Raw genomic sequence first — 20,034 nt, 5'->3', positions numbered from 1 at the left:
CCACATTTTCTTGTGTATCTTTAGAGGTTAGGTTTCACAGGGCAGCTCTTAAAGTTCACATCTTCCACATCTGGAAGATCACACTGTGTGGCAGGAGTGGTAAATGTGATTTTTCAACAACTACTACATCATGCGGATGTTAGGTGCCTCTTTTCTGTCAGAACAATACAGTACTCACTCATGACTCTTCTTCTTTAAAAGCACAGCCACACAGACATCTTGTTATTGTTCACAGGCCCTTTCTTAGAGTTTCCATATTGTTGCAGCCGTAGACCAAACTAGAAGAAAAAATTATTGTATAATACTTAAGACAACTGTAGTCATGAAACAGTTCAAAGTCACCTTCCAGCTAAACAGGTAGTTGCCAGCAGCCCTAGCAACCAAACTAGAACCAAGAGGAAAACACCCCTTCATACAGACCCGCATGCCAGCTGTGACCTCAGAGAAGGCTCAGCTCCCAGAAAGAAGGCTGACCTAGCCTCTTCTTGGCACGCAGTTCAGCTCTGAGTTCGCTGCAGGGAAGGAGGCCAAATCCCTTCAAGATCAAACAGAAGAAGTGGCCAGAGGAGTGTCCCTCTCCCCGCAGACGCCCACTTTGATCCCTATCTCTAGGGGGACTATTGACTCTCCCCCAGAACTGCTGCCTACAGAAAGCAGGATTTGGGCAGAATGAGCCCAGAATGAGCTCTGTGCAGTGACATCAAAGTTACTTGTGAAAAATTATTCTGGAAGAAATACAGGAAACTAGGAGGGGACCAAGTTTGTGGAAGGAACTGGCTGAGGGTCCAAACAACCCATTTCTTTCAACTTCACCAATTTTTTGTGAAGTTGAAAGAAATGGATTATTTGGACCATAGCAGGATATACACACCTGAGACTCGGGACTTGGCCTCTGCATTTTTGAGAGGAGGAGGAACCGAGGGAGAGAAGAGTTGAGCAGGCTTTGGCCAAGCCTCAAGTCTCAGGTATAGATCCAGCTATGCCTGTTGCCTGGATGAACAGACTTTTATTAATAATTGCTTTCTCTCTACATCCAGAAGAGCCCATCAATGTGTTGGCATAATGCTCCACTGTCACCTCCCTTACCATTTTGTTGGATTTTCTAGTTAACTCTCAAAAAGATCATGGTGGCAGCTTTAGACTGTTTTTAACTACTTGGTTTATGCATGTTAAGAAAACTCAGAGATAATTTTCAAATGAAGTTCTGGCCAGGGCAGAATATGAAATCTTTATAACAAGTAGGCCCCCTAAACATAATACTTTTTTTCCTGGTTCAAGTTTAGGACTAAATGAAGAGTAATTGGAAAGGTTCCAGAGGATAGTAATGAAAATGATTAAAGGACTGATGATGAAAGTTTCAAGGAATTGGGATTACTTAGCCTGGAGAAGAGAAATTTGAGGGGTGATTTAATGGCAATCTTCAAGTACAGTATGAGGAGGGTTATTATAAGTATGGTAGCCAGCTGTTCCCCAGCTGCACCGAAGGTTAGAAAGGGGAAATCGAGCTAGAATTTCAGCAGAGAGGTTTAAGTTGGACCAGTGATTGCGGTTCTCAAAGTGGCTCAAGGGATAGAAAACCATGGTGGAAGATCATGACATATTCTTTTAAACTTAAAATATGCTTTTTCCTAATCAGTACCAACTTATAACATGTACTAGTAAGGTAAAAATTACGAAATACAACTCAGGACTTAGAAAATGTTGACTGGGGAGATGGGTGGGGGTGTTAAGACATACCTTCTCCACTGGGACCCCACAATGTGGAAGCCCAGTTTGAATACCAATGAGCTATGAAGAGAGGCGGTGCCTGCGGACTTTCAATGAGCACCACAACCAGATGGTGGGAGCTCATGAGGATCTGTGTTCAGGAAAGGACTCACTCCCATCTGAATCCCGGCAACCCTCTTCTTTCCTTTGACCGTGTTTCATACCACCTGGAAAAGGAGGGAGAGGCCCAAGCCATACAAGCACTTTTGAGGACTGCACGTCTAGGAGACAGGGCAAGGTGCCCCTTTACAGCTGGTTCTGGCCTGTCCCTGGAGAAGGCTGCACCAGCAGCACCCCTCTCACACAAACTGTTCCTCTCTACAAACCAGCTCTGCCCTGGCCTGTGGATTCAGTTCATTAGCAATTTTAGGTTATCAGGAACTTCACTCTTAATAAAATGACAATTTTTAAAAATGTTTTATTACAAAGCTTTTTAAAAAATGCTCAGCACATTAACTCAAACTGGAATGACAAACGTTAGGATGACAGTTTTGGGCAAAGGCTGTGCCTTGCTATTTAAAAAAATGGGTACATCAATGCTCATTTTAACAACTGGCATAAAATCCCACTAATTGGCTAATAAAAACAGATACAAATACAGAACATTTAAAGTAATAACGATTCAAGTGCTGGGCTTTTTACAACAAGGGGGTGATAAGGAAAGAAATGAAAATTCACTGCAAACCAGTCTGCTGAACGCATCTGTTAAGGTTTACTGTTTAAAAAAAGAAAAGAAGAAAACAGAAGAAAAAATAAACTGAAATAGGGCTGCCAATTGCTACCAACAGAGTGGGTTTGGCTATTACATTTATTTAGCTCTACTGAACACCTTACAAGGGCGGAGAAGCCACTATGTGTTACAGGCAATTCACAGAGAAGCCACTTACCAGACAAGCTGTCTCAGAAAAAGAAGGCTTCTTTTTATTTCATTATTTCAAACTTTTCCAGAACTTTGAATTTTATTTAAAAGCTCATAGATAGCAAAATATACAACAAGAAAATTAAAACTAAAAAAAGTGTAAATTAAAAAAATTCAAGTTTAAAAAAGCAAACAAAAAAAACTGATCCTTTTGCACTGTTAAATAAAAGCTGTAGGAGAAAAGAAGAGAAAGAAAAATGAAGACAGAAACAAAGAGGGAACTCTTCCATGAACTCCTCCACTGAGGTGCTGATGGATGTGCTGGTTGCTGGCTCCAGTTGCGCATGGCAGGCAAATGCAGCCAAGTTACTGTCCTTGCCGAAAGGTTACAGGTTTGGATGCAAGATGCTCTGGGAAGTGCACACAGATATGAGGGGAGAAAAGCTGCTCAGCTGCCCCACAGCCTGCTAGCATTCTCATGTACTTTTACATTTCCTTTGAAAAAACCTTTTTATGCTTTATTTTGGAACTCGGCTCTTGCAGTAGACGAAAGAGGGGTTGGCAGTGATTGTCTTTAATGGATCAGCGTCTCTAGCAGTGACCTCAGGGTAAAATTGATGTCAGTGTTCCTTTGGGGTCAACTGGGCAGGCCGTGGAGACAGTCTGGGTTTTCAACAAGCTTCCATCTCCAGAAGAGGTCCTGGGGTCGCTGCCTTGGCTTTGCACGTTGGGAATGAGCTTCGTTTTCCACCTCAAGAATGAACAAATGAAATGCTATTAATATGAATTTGCCATAGGCCTTAAGATTGTAACCTCTATTCCATACCATATATGTCTTATAACTTCTGCATTTAATTAATCCATTTTGTTGATTTGGGGATGGCTAAAACGAATTGCCCTATGCAGTCAAAAATCCTGAGAGTACACTACAGAGTTAATATAGTGACATTTTTACTTTGGTTCCATGTATATGTATGCCCAGAGTTATGATGTGAAATGTAGCTAATACTCTGGGTCATGGTAAACAGAACAAAAAAAATTTGAAAAACACTAGTAAGAACAGCCAAACATGGATAGCGAAGGCGGGCAACAGCCAGATCAGGGAAAGATATGTCATTCTGCAGTGTTTGGTGTTTTTAGTCCACTGTGGGAAGCCATTGTATGATTCTACATAGGACAGACATATTCACATTACCCAACGCACTGCCAGCTCCCGTGACGCTATGTGCTCTGTCCGCTCATATTCACAGCCCAGAGGATACAAAGCTCTCCCTTTTTCCTTAAGATCTTACAATTTTCAAGATTTTTTTTTTTTCCTTCCTAACATCTAGGATCTCTAATGTTAACCTTGGAAAGGACACTCAGCAAATATGTGAAAATAATGTTGCCAGATATTGGTGATAATGATTTTCAAAAAAGAGAACTCCCACATCCCCAAAGCTTTAATGATCTGAGATTTTTTAAAAAGTGATTAAAAGTAAAATGTAACATTGTAACAAGATGAGACAAAGACAAAAGGAAAGTAAAAGCATGGCAAAGTTCCGTTCCTTCACTCCAGAGAGCACCTGCTTCCGCTGCTTTGAACTTGGGGAGGCTGCTTTCCTTTGGTGGCAGCGATGCTGGAAGCACCTTCTCAACCGGGATCCCTTGACAGCCTCAGATGAATCCCAACACTTTGTGCTTGTGATTCTGCTATCAGTGTTACAAGCAGAAGTTTCCTTTTAGAAACTCATTCTAAATAATGGTGGATTATCATACACTTTCATTTCAATGGAAAAAGAAAGTAAAGGAGAAATAAAAGGAAACTTTGACATAGTAACAATGAATACAAAAGTCTAGATGGCAAGTTACAGTCCACAAAGTACTTTCCAAGGAAGGATGGTGATCTATGGAATGGGAAGTGCGAGGACACCTGCCCCTCAGGCTGTTGGAAAGAGAGGTTTGGCTCCTATATTTAAAGTGCTCACAAAGTGCACAGCGCAGAGCAAGCCCTGCAAGCAGGTTAGCTAGTATTATTATTCCAATTATGCCCAATGCGGCCCCTAAAGATGATCGGAACTGCAAAGAAGCCATTTGTATACCCGGGTAGCTACTGAAAAAGCAAAAACCAACCAACCAACAAAAAACAAAATAGGAAGAAATCAGCCACAGAATGATTTCAACTGAGGAGGTCCTCCAATGACAATTTCAATTTCTGTTCTCCTGGAAAATCAACCATTCATGTTTAACAGGAAAACACAACAGCATTGTGATACTTTTACTGAACAGAGGTATGGATCCCGCACGCAGGAGGATCAAAGAGCTATGAAGGACCCTACCTTTCTATGGAGAAAGAAACAGGGCTCTAGCTGAGCCCGGGGTGGGAGAGAGGGCATCCCACAGATTCCTATTTACATTATAATTTTGCATCACAGATTTTCAAAGGCTTGGTCCAGGTTGCTCTTCCTGGGAAGGTTTTCCTCTCAGTCTGACATGAAAACATTTAGTTTCCTGATGAGGCCTGGCCTTGCAGTCCTAGGCTAGCGCCTGAGACAAGCACTGGGAGTCAGAATAGACTGGCCATTGGCAGCCAGGAACGCCTGAGGGAGACAACCTGCCCTTCTGTTGGGCCATCCCACCACTGCGCCTGGCACAGCGAACTGTGAAGTACTGAGGTACAGACAACTTCCATGGCCCTGCTGTGGCCCCATTCTCAAGCAGGGCTAACACCTCCAATCTAGAGCCCCCTGCACTTCTGGCTCCACCAGAGTGTCTTCTTGTCCCTTCACTGCCTTACCTAAGGGTGCCTTCTCCTCTCTTCTTAAGCTGAGTACAAGTGATAATATAGTGATTAATGCAAACAGGGGTGCCCAGAGATAGCCATTTACCTAAAGGATAGTATGTCACTTGCCAAGAAAGAGTCTACATCTCCTAGTAAAGTCATTTCTTTCCACAGTCTCACATTTTCCCACCTGTTATTTCCTTATTCCATGGAGTCACCTTGCAAATCTCCTGGAAAGTTGGCTTCAGAGAGCCTCTGTACAGTTGCTTACCAAAAAGCAACTAATCCCTTCCAGGGACTAGTGCTTAAAAAAAAAAAAAAGCAAAGAAATTCCTTCACTATGAAATGAGGCAGTTTGTCCCTGGTGGCTCTTTTAAAATACAGGGACGTCAGGGGAGACCAAGTCTTACTTCCGAGTGGGAGAAACGGGGGCCTCGTAGTGTTGCTTTACAGATATAAAACAGGTCCAGTCCAGATTCTTTTCAAGAAACCACAGGCATGAGGCTCCAGAGGCTGGAGCTTTCCCACATCTAAGGCTTCACTGGGGGGCTGCGGCTGAAGCTGGGCCAGGCCAGGCGAGCCCCGGCACAGCCCAACCCACCAGTGAAGTCTGCGCAATCAAAGCCAGCAATTACTGCTCTCTGGCTGCCGCTGGGCTTCAAAGGGAGTGAGGCAAGGCCCATCTTACGTGTGTTCAGACTTGGGCTCCCTCCACCAGGAGTCACCACGCATTTGTACTGGGGATGCAAAGGCGGCACAAGACCCCACCCCACCCCATATAACCAAACCCCCGATCCTCTCCTGGACCAAATTCCAGACTTGACAAAATATGCCATCAACCAAATGGAACCATGAACCCAAATGGGTAGAGTTCCTTACTAAAAGCCCAAGCAATAAAGGTGAATCTAAAGATTTCAAGAGTGGGCCTGTTTCTGGGAGGTCAACAGCACTGACCCTGGGCCAATAGGGCTTTACAGACCCTGACTCAGGAGTGAAGAATGGGAAAGGGGGAAATTCCTTCTCTCTAAGCCCAAATAAATGTAAAATCCTACCAAGAGCAGAGCGCTTGGCCAGCTCATGTCCTGGGAGTTCCTCCCCAGGCTGTCCTCTGGAAGGAAGGGCCAAGGAGACAAGCCTATGGGTGAGCTCTGAGGTGGTGGAGTGGAGGGTCAGGAGCAGGCAAGGGCCAGCCCTGTCAGGGTGCCACTCAGGGCTCACTGGCCAGTCAGTTCAAGCTGTCCAGGCCAAGGCAAGGGCAGCAAAGCTGGTGTCCAGGAACAAAATGCACCCCTGCCCCATCATGTAATATCACTTCCTTATTCAGAATTGGTGAGGATACAAAAAAAGTGAGTTGGAATAAAAGACCCTTTCTTCGTCGTCCTCTTCCTTTCACGCCACTCTCAAATGCTACTAACAAGAGGCACAAGATTAAACGATGTGCAATCTGAGGGGAGAATATTAGAGACTGGTTTTATGAGAGGTAAACAGATTCACAGATTTTAATTGCAAAAATTGCATTCTAGCATCACACCACACACCTTATGCCAATTGTCTCCATTTTTACGCCTTGGGAAAAACTGACAAAAGCCTGTGATTTGAGGGTGTGAACTCTTCTGCTGCACAATGTCATGTGTGTAGGAAGGAAGAGCAGTACAGACTTCTACAGCAGGAAGCAAGCATGACAGAGCTAGTCTAATCCTGTTTTTTTTAGCAGAGACTTAGGAATATGGTCATAAAATGACTGGCCCATGGTGACCCCTAGAGAGTCCCAGTGCTGGGCTGTTCCCAAGGCCTCCTGTCATCACAAAAGTGACAGTCTCGTTGACTTGAAGGTGGTCTTGTCTGTAAGAAGCTGGTGAGGGGGAAGGAACGAAAACACTGTCCACTGGGCACTGATTTGCCAGGCACTGAGACATGGACTTTAGAATTTCACATTATCATCATTACAGTTTGCATCTTCCCACCCACTTACAGATACGGACACCAAGGCTGCGTGAGGTTCAATAACTTGCCAAACGTCACCCAACTAATAGGCAGCAGGATGAGCCTCTGAACTCTCTCAACACGTGCTCTCTCCACCATACTTTGGAACTAAATTATCACTCACTTTTTCATCTCCTTCCTACCTTCCATCATTCTGTCTGTCCATTCCTAGGCAACAACCCCTGTATCCTGGTGGAGGCAGTCTACATCTGTAACAGTGCAGCTACCCCCAGGATATCATGCTCTGTTTGAAGAAGGATGATAAAGAGAGACAAACACATAAGTTAACTTTGAAATTTAAGTCCTTAAGACTGGAAATATAACCTACAAAAGCCAGCTTCAGCTCCTTGACAGTAAACATTACCCAACATTTGAGAAAAAAGAAAAATGAAAATGTGTGGTTAGGAAGGTTAACACTGAGTTTTATTTCTGCAGCTGAATGACTCCTTAGTCCCAGCATTCAAGACTAGTTAGTTAATCCCCTAACCACAAAGGTTTAAAGCAAAAAGATTCCCAGAAGCTGGAGGTGGGAGGAAAGGGGTCATCGCCACTCCTGGATTCATGTTCTACCAAAGCAAGGTTGAGTGACCTGGGCGGCTTCCTCCCCTGTGGCTATTCAGAGTGAATTACCATCAGCTCAACCAGACTTTGGCAATGTCAAGATGACTTTGAGACAAGCCTGTGACCGTTAATGAATTACTCCAGGGGAATTTTTCTGTAGCTACTGGTTTCTCTGCCTGATCAGCCTGGCCCTCTGTGTCTGTCTCCTCTGTGAGGACATGTGTCCTATTTGTAGGCCGGACCTCCTGGTGCAGGTCATGACCGCTAGATCCTTCCTACCATGGGAAACATGGGAGAAATGGTCTTGAGCAAGTTTTGAAGGAGAGAGCCTCAAAAGCCCATTGTAGTTCTGTCAGCTGAAGTGCTTCCAGAGGGCAATAACTAGCTAGGTAGACCTCCCTCATCTACTCACCTCCAAACGCTATCCAATCCACATTTCTCTCAACAGACGTTCTCTCACACTAAAGATGCTAAGTTCACCTTCTACAAATGAGGTGACAGGATGAGGGCACACTTTTTCTTTTTTTCCCAAACCAAGCCCTTCCACGGTTATGCCAGCATTTGTGTGTGCACCTGTGCATCTGGTTAAGCACAGGGAGGTGATAACTTGTGTGGGTTAGAGTGTGGGCTCTAAGGACTGACAGTCCTGGGTTGGGTTTGGATCCTGGGTCCATCGGTTACCACCTGGAAATCTCTGGCATGCACTCTGAACGTACCAAACACGTTTCCTCATCTGAGTGAAGATAAGAAGCTGCTCTACCTCATCAGGTGCGCTGCGGGATATGGGAGACGTATGTGCAGAGCCGGGTGAGTGCAGGGCACGTGCCCTGAAGCAGCGTAGTGAGTGCACTAACAGCAGCGGATGGAGAACTGGGGCTCAGAGCTGTTGGTAATTCACTCTGCGGACACAGCGCTGCTGCTCGCCAGCTGCGTGGCCCTGGACAAGTGATGTTTTCTCATCCTTCAGACAGAACTGAAATCTGTCCCCTCCACCCCACAATGGGGCTGCTACAGAACGAGAGGAGGCAACACATGCAGAGGCATCTGTTAAAGCCTCCGGAATGTGGCAGGTGGTCCATACAGGTTGGGACCACTTCTGCTGTTCCAACTTCACACGACACATTCGGGGCAGCAAGCAAGATTCATACTATTACAGAACTTCTGGTAGAAAATTAAGACCAACAGAGTATTCTGCCAATTAATTAAAATATCTCTTATGAAACAGAATGTTTCTAAAAGCATGATGCTAGCTGAGAAAAAGTAATCCCAATACAAAAAAAAAGTTAGATTCACAAAAACGATATATAGGCAGTTAGAAAAATTTAGTGTAGAGATTGATGTAAACCTTATGCCAAAAAGTGAGTTTAATTTTTAATGCTTTTAATTTTTCTATCATTCTGTCAAAAAGAATAAAGTTACTTTGCTAAAGGTCACAGACAGCTATGAACAGCAGGATTCCCCACTCATCTGGCTCTCAGTAACATGGCAGCTTCATTTATGAAGAACACTGCTGAGGAAAAACACGTTAAAATGATCTCAAGGTATCATAGTAATGTCATGAAATTTATGTGCAAAAATAGCACATTTCAGCCTTTCTTAAAATAGCACATTTTAGCCTTTCTCTATACCCCAACTCAGACCTCATTTACTTTTAATTTACATATTATTCAATTAAGCTTCATTGTCCTGGTTCCTAAATCCACACAGATCAGAAGAAACATACTACTGTGGGCAGAGGGTATAGTCCCAAACAGCAAAGGAAGCCACAAAAGAATTATTAAAAAGCAGTTTCTTAAAATTCCACATTATTTGGGGTCATTTAGAATAGTATTATACAAACCACCATACCTCTTGTGGCATATGTAATATTCACTGTAAAATAATGGCATGAGGTATTCGTATTCAAATCAATTTCAATGTACTCTGCTGAAGAAGACAGAGTTGCATCCAAAATTGTTTTGAAAAATTACATGTTTTGACATGTTTTGACACTTAAAGATGTAAACCATATAGCTTCTCTGAAAAACTCCATTATCCAGAAGGGCTCATTTCCACACAGTTCCTCACAACTCAGTAACAAACAGTTCTTTTAAAGAAAATTGATCCAAAATACTTCTTCTTTATTCTATATCCTAGTGCATTGATCTTAATTCCATTTTGTAAGTTTTCATGAACAATACTAAACATGAAGCATTTCAAGAGGGTTTTAATGAACCTCATATACTTCTCTCCCTCTGCTATTATTTTTTAATGGCATCTGATCAGTCTTGCTACCTGAGGGTCTATTTCTCTATTTCTGCTCCCCAAGGCAACTTAAACACAATTCTAGCTCTTCTGATCATTAAGGAGAGAAAAGAGAATTGATGGAAGGGATACTGCCCATTCTTAAAAGCTTTCACTGTACTCATGAACCTAACCCAATTTCTTTATTAACACAGAGCTGTCTAGATAAAACCACCCCAACTATCAGCTTACTAGTGAGCTATAATGGACATCTGTCGGGCTGCTGTCCAGCTCTCCTCTCCATTATCCCAACTCCAACACTGTTAGAGCAGTGAGCTCCTGACAGCCATTTTGTACAATGTGACCTTCTCCTCTGGCCACAGCTGATTATGGATTGGGGTGGAAGTTTGACCCAACTTGGGCTAATCGGAGTCGCTTCTACAGAATTTGAAAGAATTATTGTCTCTTTGGGAGATGATACTGTAACAACACATAGCTTGACTGCTCTGAACATATGGCTCAAAGAACTGAGACAGTCAATCTGGGAAGGGAAGGAGGAAGTGATTTTCAGGGAGGGGCAGATGGAAGAAGCAGAGAAAGTGTCTGGACAGCTCTCCAATTTCCAGCTTTCTTTTTGGCCCAACTGCACTACTGTCCTTGGATTCCACAAGACACTCCTATATCCTTAAAACACATTTCCCCTTTCTCCTTAAGTGAGCACCATTTGTTTCTGGCACTTGCCATCAAAAGGCTCCCATGAATGCACCAAGGGATCCTGGAGCAATGGCCAGGATGTGAAAACCTGCAGCCCACGCATAATTGAGTCTAACCACACTGTCATTATGCTGCCATTGCTATTTAAGACAATGAGACCAAGCCTGAGATTATCTGTAGTCAAGTATCATCACCTTGTGAATCCTGTACACATTTCCTGTTAGTCTGTGACAGGTGTCACAGGGATTTGTGAACACAAGCATAAGAAGAAGACACGGGTAGGCCATCACCTCAGACTGGAGCATTCCCAGAAACGACACATATGGGAGCCTCTCCGGGCCACCACAACCTCCACCTCCTATGCAGCGATCTGGCAATCCATACAAGATAAACGGCACGCCAGCAGTCGCTTCCACAGGACCTCACCACTGTGGTAAAATGGCGGCACAAGGTTCCCCCAACTGGGCTAGGCCACTATTCAGAAAAAAAACCCACTGCAGGCCAAGTGTGGGACAGTGCTGAGCAGGGTGCAGAAGTTTTCCCAGGAGGTGCCGACCTGTGGCCAAGGGTAGCTGCGCAGCCACATGTTGCCCTGGCTGCTGTGTGACACTTGGTTCTCCCCAGTTTGACATCCCCCTTCCCCTCCCTAGATGCAGGCTTCCTTCTCAAGAGTTCTGAATCCCCAGGGGTCTTTTGCTTGTTTGGTAACAATTCTAGCTGAGGTGCTTTCTAAGTATGTTACAAAAGATAAAGAATGGAAAACAGGATGTCATTTTTTCACTTTCTAGTTGCTGAAGCCTTAATTTTTACTCTGAGACTTGGACAAGACTTAAGAGTTCTTCAGCTACCTCCAATTTCCTTTTAATTTTATTAATTTTTAAGAATCTGGCTTTGTTTTCTAACTAAACATAACCCAGCAGCTTACTGATATTTAATGTTGGTGACTACATTGTGGAACAGAATTTGGAACAAAGATTAGGCAGAAGTGTCAAACTTACCAGAGTGAGCTTCAAAAATCATAGGAAATATTTTTCTCATTGAGACTACTGAAAATATTTAGAACACTCCCTGGCTGCTCTAAGAGGACAGGACTAAATGTTGGACACCAGGCACAGCTCCTGGCAGACCCTCAGGGTTGCAGTCCTCTCACTGGTGCTTCTATTCCCACTCTGCAACTTGTCAGCTCTGTAGCACAGCTTCACAGGACCCAGGAGCCCCAAGTTCTCAAGCCTTAACCACCCCATAAGGCTCTCAAACATCATCATCAAAGAAAAGCCAGAGACAATCTTCTTCAAAACGTAAATCCAAGCACTGAACATTAACTGCTACATTGAGCTTAGCAATTATCCCTCATGCTCATCTCTTGGCCCTAGGGAAATAAAGGCTGAAGTTTTTATTTAGCCAAATGTGTTTAACCAGAAGATTTTTTTTAACCTTTTTTTTCTTTTTTCTTCTCTTGAGACGGAGTCTCGCACTGTCACCCGGGCTAGAGTGCAATGGTGCTATCTCGGCTCACTGCACCCTCCGCATCCCAGGTTCAAGTGATTCTCCGGCCTCAGCCTCCTGAGCAGCTGGGATTATAGGCGTCTGCCACCACACCTGGCTAATTTTTTTGTATTTTTAGTAGAGATGGGGTTTCACTATGTTGGCCAGGCTGGTCTCAAACTCCTGACCTCGTGATCTGCCCGCCTCTGCCTCCCAAAGTGCTGGGATTACAGGCCCCTGTGCCCAGCCTTTTTTTATCTTTTAAAAGTAGCCTGTTCCTTCTTTTAAACTAACTCTTATGTCATATAACTAAAGGAAATACATTAAAGTATCTAAAAATATCTTTTCAATCTATGTAATTTAAAGATGGTAGGCTTTTTGTATTTGTTTTGATAAAGTAAATATTAATAAGCCAATTTTGAAAATTGTTTAATTAGTAAACTCAGTCATAATTCTCTCCAGCACTTCAAAAATTATAATTCTTTACTTCTTTAATTTCATATAAATCTTGATTAAGTCAAGAAGAAAGCAAAGTTCAGTATTTGATAATAATCTCTAACTTCTGACAGATTTTGAGGTGGTATTCTAAATCAAACATATCCCAAACACCGGAAACTCACATCAATTCTATTACTGAGCTATCAAACCCCCAAATTCCGCCACCAACCGACAGCTCGAGTGCTATCTACTACGGGAAGCCTTCCTTGATTTCACTCCGATTTCTTATTCTCTTCCTTATTCTCTTTATTTTTATATAAGGCACAGCATGCCACTTCTTCACAGCATAAAACATACTCTTTTATAACTACCCACTTAATATGTCTGTATCTTCTTAAACTTGAAGTTCCTCCAGGAAGGGATAGGATCTCATCTGCAAGCACCCCCACCGCCTAACAGGATTCGTGACTTACAGCAGTCCTCACTAAATGTTTGCGTGGTGAGTAAACAAGTGATTAGTGTTCATGACACCGGCCTTCCAGCTGGACCCAGGATAGTGTGTGCAGTCTTATCCCCTGAGACCCTGGGCTCCCAGCATTCCCACAAATGACGAGTCTGAAAAGCTAAACAGATGAATCTGGCCTCTCCAAAAGACCTTGCTGCTTGGGGACCACCATCTCCAACCTGGAGGAATGGCTTTTAGGGATCTCATTTCCAATTATCCTAAAAGTTTCTCCACAGTGTTGAGACCACATTAATGGTAATTTATTTGTTTCAATCTGATTTCACCAGAGTGAAAAATTTTTTAATGTTCAAAAGTAGAAACACACGGGGAGACAGGAACACAACCAGGTGAATAAAGCAGTGCTTCAGGAGCCAGCCTCTCCGCTGGGCTGCATGCGGCCACTGTGCTGTCACTGCCCATCAAAAAATGCGAAGCATTCCATGAAACCCATAAGATCTTTAAAGAAATGAAAACACAAGTTTTTTGTTCTTACTTCATCACCTAGGTTGGAGTGCAGTGGTGCAATCATAGCTCACTGCAGCCTTGAACTCCTAGGTCCAAGCTATTCTCAATCTCAGTCTCCTGAGTAGCTGGGACTACAGGTGTGTGTCACCACGCCCAGCTAATGCTTTTTATTTTTTATACAGACATAGTTTTGCCAGGTTGCCCAGGCTGGTCTCAAACTCCTAGCCTCAAGTGATGCTCCCATCTCTGCCTCCCAGAGTGCTGGGATTACCAGCATGAGCCACTGCTTCTGGCCTAGCTTTACCTTTACTCGTCAACTTCCCTTCAGAATTGAAAACCAGCTGTGTGAGATTCCACATCACACTCTTTGACGGACTGGTTTGTTTTCTGTTTTTTTTTTTTTTTTTTTTTTTTTTGAGACAGAGCCCTGTTCTGTTGCTCAGGCTGTAGTGCGGTGGTGTGATCTCGGCTCACTGCAGCCTTGACATCCCGGGCTCAATAGATCCAACCACCTCAGCCTCCCTAGTAGCTGGAACACGCCACCGCACGCAGCTAATTTTTGTAGAGAAGGGATCTTGCCATGTTGCTCAAACTGGTCTCAAATTCCTGGGCTCAAGCAATTCACCCACCTCAACCTCCCAAAGTACTGGAATTATAGGAATGAGCCACCATGCCCAGCCTGGAGGATTGGTTCTAATCAAGTATTTTATTATTTCTAAGGTGAGGTCAGCACTAGTATGACCGTAGACTGGCAAAAAAGGAACCATATTATTATATTAGTGGAAAATCAAACCCTCAAACTAGAGGCAATACTTCTAATATCCCAGGACACAAGGTAGCCATCCTGGGGAGGAAGGAGGGACACAGGGGATGATCTGTACAGGAACTGAAGAACATCCCCATCATGTATAAGCCATTTTCAAGGTCGTGCAGAGGCTTTATAGTTATACAGAGCCACTCGGACATAAAATGATGACTATAAATTAGGAAATAAAAAAGAGATCTGAGTCCCTCTAACACTAGGAGGCAGTGCAGACCACACAAAAGCAAAGCAGACCAGAAAGTTGAACTTGAGGGAGAGACAGACAGGGATCTCAGAGGACGCTGGGCACAATCCTTCGCTTATACCGAGAAACCAGAGGCTTTAGGTGACCTGCCCCAGGCCGCACAAATTTACACAAGAGCTAACCTGGGAGACTGGGTGGCCTCATACCTGGGCTCTGCTCTTTCCAAAACATGACGCTCTGTTCCCTTTGTCTTTCATTTCTTTGCCAGGGCTCTGTTCCAGAACAGAAGACCCCCTCCATTTTTCTGTGATAACGGTAGTTGTTTCTAGGTGCCACCTCTTTGGAGGTGCCTTTCCTGACAATCCAATCTAAAAGCAGACCCCTAAGTTACTCCCTAATTTATTTTTATTATAGTACTTATATTTTCCTATTTGTTTTTTTTAATCAACTACCCTCACAGCAACATAACAAGCACTGTGAGAATAGGGACCTTCTTTGCTCCATCCAACACTCTATTTCCGGGTCATACAAGTCTCCACAGGGCCTATCTTAGGTGCTCAATAATTGCTGAATCATGACTGAACAAGTCAGCTACTACACAAACAGAATGTTTCTGAATTCCTACAACGAAGGAAGGGGTGGGGGTACAACAGAAATAATTATCATGTCTAATTTATGGAAATCTTTATGAAGGTGGGTGAGCTCCTCTCTACTCTACAATTCTTATCCAATAACTGCCAGTTCTGGTCTCCAAACTCGGATGGTGTGCAGGGCAGTGACTTCAAAGGCTGCATGACTGATCCAGGAATGAGAGGGAGGGCAACACCAGAGACTCTGATTACAGGAAGCTCAACCAACTGGAGCCTCACCAGCGGCAGGATGGCCTGAGAATGTTTTTGGGGGGTGGGGTGGAGACAGAGGGTTATCTTTGTTTTTCTTATGCAGGATAGAGAGAACATCTTAACCTTCAGAAAATATAAATAAGTGACAAGAAAGCACAATGACAGCTGTGACTTACTAGAAAAAGATGTTTGGGATACACTTTAGGACAAAAATAGCCATCTTTTACATCTAAAATACCATAGGATGCTAATCGTGAAGAACACCAAATCGAGTACCAAACTCTGAAATACAGAAATACATTTTTGCATGCTTTTAATAAAAATAGTTAGCTTCACAGATTTTGGTGCAAACAGAAGTGAGGTAAATCAAGTACCAGCCCTTAGCACACTGCCATTCTGAGGGCTTTCTGTTTAGAGGCAGAACATGAAAAAACTTCTGGCCATTTCTAAGTATTCAGTAATTAAAACAATTAAAAAAAAATTACAAGGCTTGTGATTTTGACTAAATTTACTTCTACTATGAAGCCATGAGCTACTGGGGTGGGTGTCATCAGCCATGCTTATATCCTATCTGTGCTTCTAATAACCAAGCCAGGTGGCTGGCTCAGAAGAGGTTCTTGATTAATAGCCACTAAGTTAAAATGATTATATTATTTTTTGATCTTATATGAAGGGATGGTCCTCCTTTCACTTGGAGGAAAGCTTGCCACTCAGTATTAGTTTAGAAGAGTTTTGATATCATAAAACTACAGTGATGGGATTTGGAAAAACCTGGGGAATCTGAATAAAGATGAAGAAAGTTTCACAGAGGAGAGAGCAATTGACTTAGGTCTCAGTAGGAGGAAGAACGAGTCTGAGCTCCAACTGTGTGCTGGCCGCTGGGCAGATCCTGCACATCAACCACCGCAGGGGGTAGGTATCAATATTCCCCTTTTCCAGGTAAGGAAAATGAAGATTAAAAAGCTGAAGTAGATTGCTCAGGGAATCAACTGATTTAAAACTCAGATCTATTTGGTACCAAAATCTCTGCTGGCCCCTTTGGGCAAGTTGTTTGAAATCTCAGCACCAAAATTAAGTTCTAAAAGTTTAGGTAAGGGCCACTTGGTTTAGTCAAGAGCCAAATGAGCTGCAGGATAACACTATTCTCCTAAGAAACACTGCACACGTCATCCATTCCTCTGTTCGAAGCCCAGGGACAGCATGTGCGGTGCCCTCTCGCCATGTGGGGAACTGCTAATAATTTTCTTTGGACTGAGCATAGGACTCAGAAGGGCTAGGCTGAAAGTGAGGGGAGGCAGAGAGCAAGAGTGACTGGGGGCAAAGCTACAAGGGCAGGGCTGGGCAGACCCACACACCAAGTGGCGGGTGCTTTATCTTTTAGCCAATGGGAAGTACCGGCTGTTTCTAGGTCGGGAAGTGATGCACAATCTGAGTTGTAGGAAATCCCTCCGGGAGCAATGTGAAGGATGAACTGGTAGAAAGAAAGTCCGGAGGCAGAAAAATTATTAACGTGTATTACAGTACTCCAGATGGAAAGTCTAAGCACCTGAACTAGGGCTATGGCAGTGGTAAGTGTGAGAGAAAAGGCTCAAGACAGACCCCAAAGACAGGGATGGGAACACTTGGTGATTGACTGGATGTGGGTTCTTAGAGAGAGGATAACCAAAGGCAGCTCCTTTGAGAACTGTTGTCAGGAGAAGAGGTACACACACTGCTAATTTACAGCTTAATAAAGACCAAGCCTTAATTTACAATGTCAGGTTCCTTGGGCTAGTGGTCATGTAGAAATAAATAAAAAATTATAGTAAAAAGAAATAAAATAAATATTACTTATAAATACTAGAGTAAAATCCAGCAATAGATACCAATAAAGAGAAATACTTGATAGAAGAAACACAGTTAAATAAGTGTCCATGCCATATTAAATAATAGAAAAAATATAAAGCATATATAAGCTTTCTGACTAGAAACAAATACATTACTTTTGAGTGACTACAAGTGATTTCGACTGAGAAAAAATCTCTACTGGGCAAAAGCTTGGGAGTTCTGGGCTAAAATGGTGCTCCTCAAACCCACCCTGGATTTGCTGAATAAGATGGCATTTTGCTTACTGTTTGTTGTTGTTTGTTCTTTTTTTAAGCAGGCCGATTTGCCACTGATCAGTAAGAGATGGTTTAGAAGAAAGAGTTAGGGGAAAGGAAATGGAGGAAGAATAAATGGGCCAAAGGGGATAGAAAAGATAAAAGCATACTATATTGCAAATACATAGCCGGTATAAAAACCATCAGATTTTTTAAAGCACTAATTTGATTTTGCTGAGTTCTCCTCTTTAAGGAGCAATGTCGAATGAACTCTTTATTAGCAAGAAGATTCACAAGCAAGTGCCTCTTTTCATAACAATTAACGTCAGCAGTAGGACCAGAGAGTCGTTCTTACCATGTTTCAGATGTAGGCAGCTGTCATTCTTGGACCTGTACCTGCAGAAAATTGTGTCTTTAACAAATTTTTATTGAAGAGGTTTTTTTACATTCCAAATACGTAGTAGCTACAATATCATGTGAACTTGTTTGCTTTATTTTTCATGGTTCTTATACCAGCCATTTTTATTTGTGCAGTACAAGTAGTGGCCTTATTTTTAATGAAAGAAAAAAGGAAAATAAATGGGACCTCACTGATGTCTTGAATTAATGTACAAGAAAGACAAACCCTATCATTATGTTTTATATTTTTAAAAAACCCAAATCACAAAAGAGATTCTCAAGGGAACACCAGGTAACATATCATTTAATCATCACAAAATATTGTATCTTTAAGGAGTTATATAAAATAGTAAAAAGGCAAGAGTGTTAAAGCAAACACAGACAACAGAAGCAAAAATAAAACAAACAAACGAACAAACAAAATCCCACAGTTTACAACCAGGATTCCAGGTGACAGGGTTTGGGAAACAGTTTTTATATGTACCTTCCCACAGTCACATTTAAAAGAAGGGTCTTTTAAATTTTTAAAAGAATTTCAGGAAGTAAAAGCAGAGTTAAAGAATCGTGAGTTACAGTCACAGAAGAAAGCAGTGTGTAGAGAGATACAAACTGCTTTAAAAGGTGTTTGTCAGAAGCCTGAGGATTGACTGGAAAGTCTCATGGTGCCTACCTGATGTAGATTCCTGTAGTTTCTCTCTCTTCCTCTTCTTTTTCTTACCCTGGAAGAAGAGAGGTATATTGTCATGTCACAGATTGTACCATGAACACACAGATGAATGTGATGTGGAAGTACAGGCAGGCAGTCAACAAAGAGGTAAAGATGACTCATTCTCTCTCCCTCTTCACCATCTCTATCTAGAAACAAAGTCAGAGAGCAAGAGAACGGGAGAAAATAGTGACCTGGTGACCTTTGTCTCTATAGCTTCACATTTAACATCATCAATATTGACACCATGGGTAGGTGCTTTGTCTCTCTCTGTCTCTCTCTGTCTCTCTCTCACACACACACACACACACAAACAAACAATGATGTCTTAGAGCTGTGGCCATAGGGCCTTCTCTCTCTCTCTCTCTCTCACACACACACACACACACACACACACACACACACACACACACACACACACGGATGATGTCCGCGAAGATGATCTGCTCTTCGCCTCAGTGTTGGGGAGGATGATTTCAGTCACCCTTCTGAAGCTGTAAAGCCTCAATGGCCATGTGACATGAAGAACTACCTTGAGGTGCAAAAATATGCACTTTTATAGAGCCACAAAATATATACGGTACAATCTTAGCTTTTAAAAAAATTGTTAATTTGATTATTACAGCAGAGATAAGCTAGAGATATTGGATATGATATGTGTTCCATTTTAGTTATTTGAAAATACCTGATGCAGGTTGGTCATTTACTATAAGCAGACTATGGCTATACACACACGGATGTTCCTTTTCTTACTAACCAACACACTTAGAACCCACTTCTGGTAGTGCTTAAGATAAATCTTACTGTGAATTCCACTGTTTAATTAAAAGTTCCCCAGTGTTAATTGAGTACCCACAGGCCCTGTGGCACAGAAACGACAAAACCAAGGAGAAACGGAGAAGAGAGTGAGAGAACCTGAGAAAACTGAAGATATCTCAAAGACTTATTTCTGTCAATTAAAGACCTTACTTCCCAAAACAGACAAAATAACACGGATATGCACACCATTTTAAATACATTTCAAAACATCTCAATGCCAAATTAAAAAGCTTAGATCCCACTTGTAGTGGTCTAATTTTCCCTTTTCCTTGGTAACTACTTTGTCCTCAAAAATAATTTTAGGCCGGGTGTGGTGGCTCACACCTGTAATCCCAGCACTTCAGGAAGCCGAGGTGGGCAGATCACGAGGTCAGGAGTTCAAGACTAGCCTGACCAACATGGTGAAACCCCATCTCCAC

The 20,034-nt window shown here is 42.7% G+C and overlaps 1 protein-coding gene across 4 annotated transcripts in view; it reads right to left on the bottom strand.

Annotated features, from left to right (window-relative positions):
* Positions 1-2,165: 2,165 nt before the first annotated feature.
* LEF1 (lymphoid enhancer binding factor 1) overlaps positions 2,166-20,034 on the bottom strand; it is a 119,815-nt gene continuing 101,946 nt past the window's right edge. For 2 of the 4 annotated variants that reach the window (XM_032171309.2, XM_032171399.2), the window contains exons 9-11: positions 18,761-18,809; positions 18,047-18,087; positions 2,166-3,377 (exon numbers count right to left, since the gene is read on the bottom strand). In XM_032171309.2, the coding sequence (XP_032027200.1) occupies positions 18,053-18,087; positions 18,761-18,809 (84 nt within the window). In that variant the 3' untranslated portion in view covers positions 2,166-3,377; positions 18,047-18,052. The remainder of the gene's footprint in view (positions 3,378-18,046; positions 18,088-18,760; positions 18,810-20,034) is intronic. The other 2 variants (XM_032171221.2, XM_058432329.1) reach the window with 1 other exon arrangement.

This window comes from Hylobates moloch, unplaced genomic scaffold, assembly GCF_009828535.3.
Source record: "Hylobates moloch isolate HMO894 unplaced genomic scaffold, HMol_V3 SCAFFOLD_2, whole genome shotgun sequence".
Lineage (NCBI taxonomy): Eukaryota > Metazoa > Chordata > Mammalia > Primates > Hylobatidae > Hylobates > Hylobates moloch.
The sequence above is the reverse complement of the archived record's forward strand: the minus strand, read 5'-3'. Positions and strand labels throughout refer to the sequence as shown.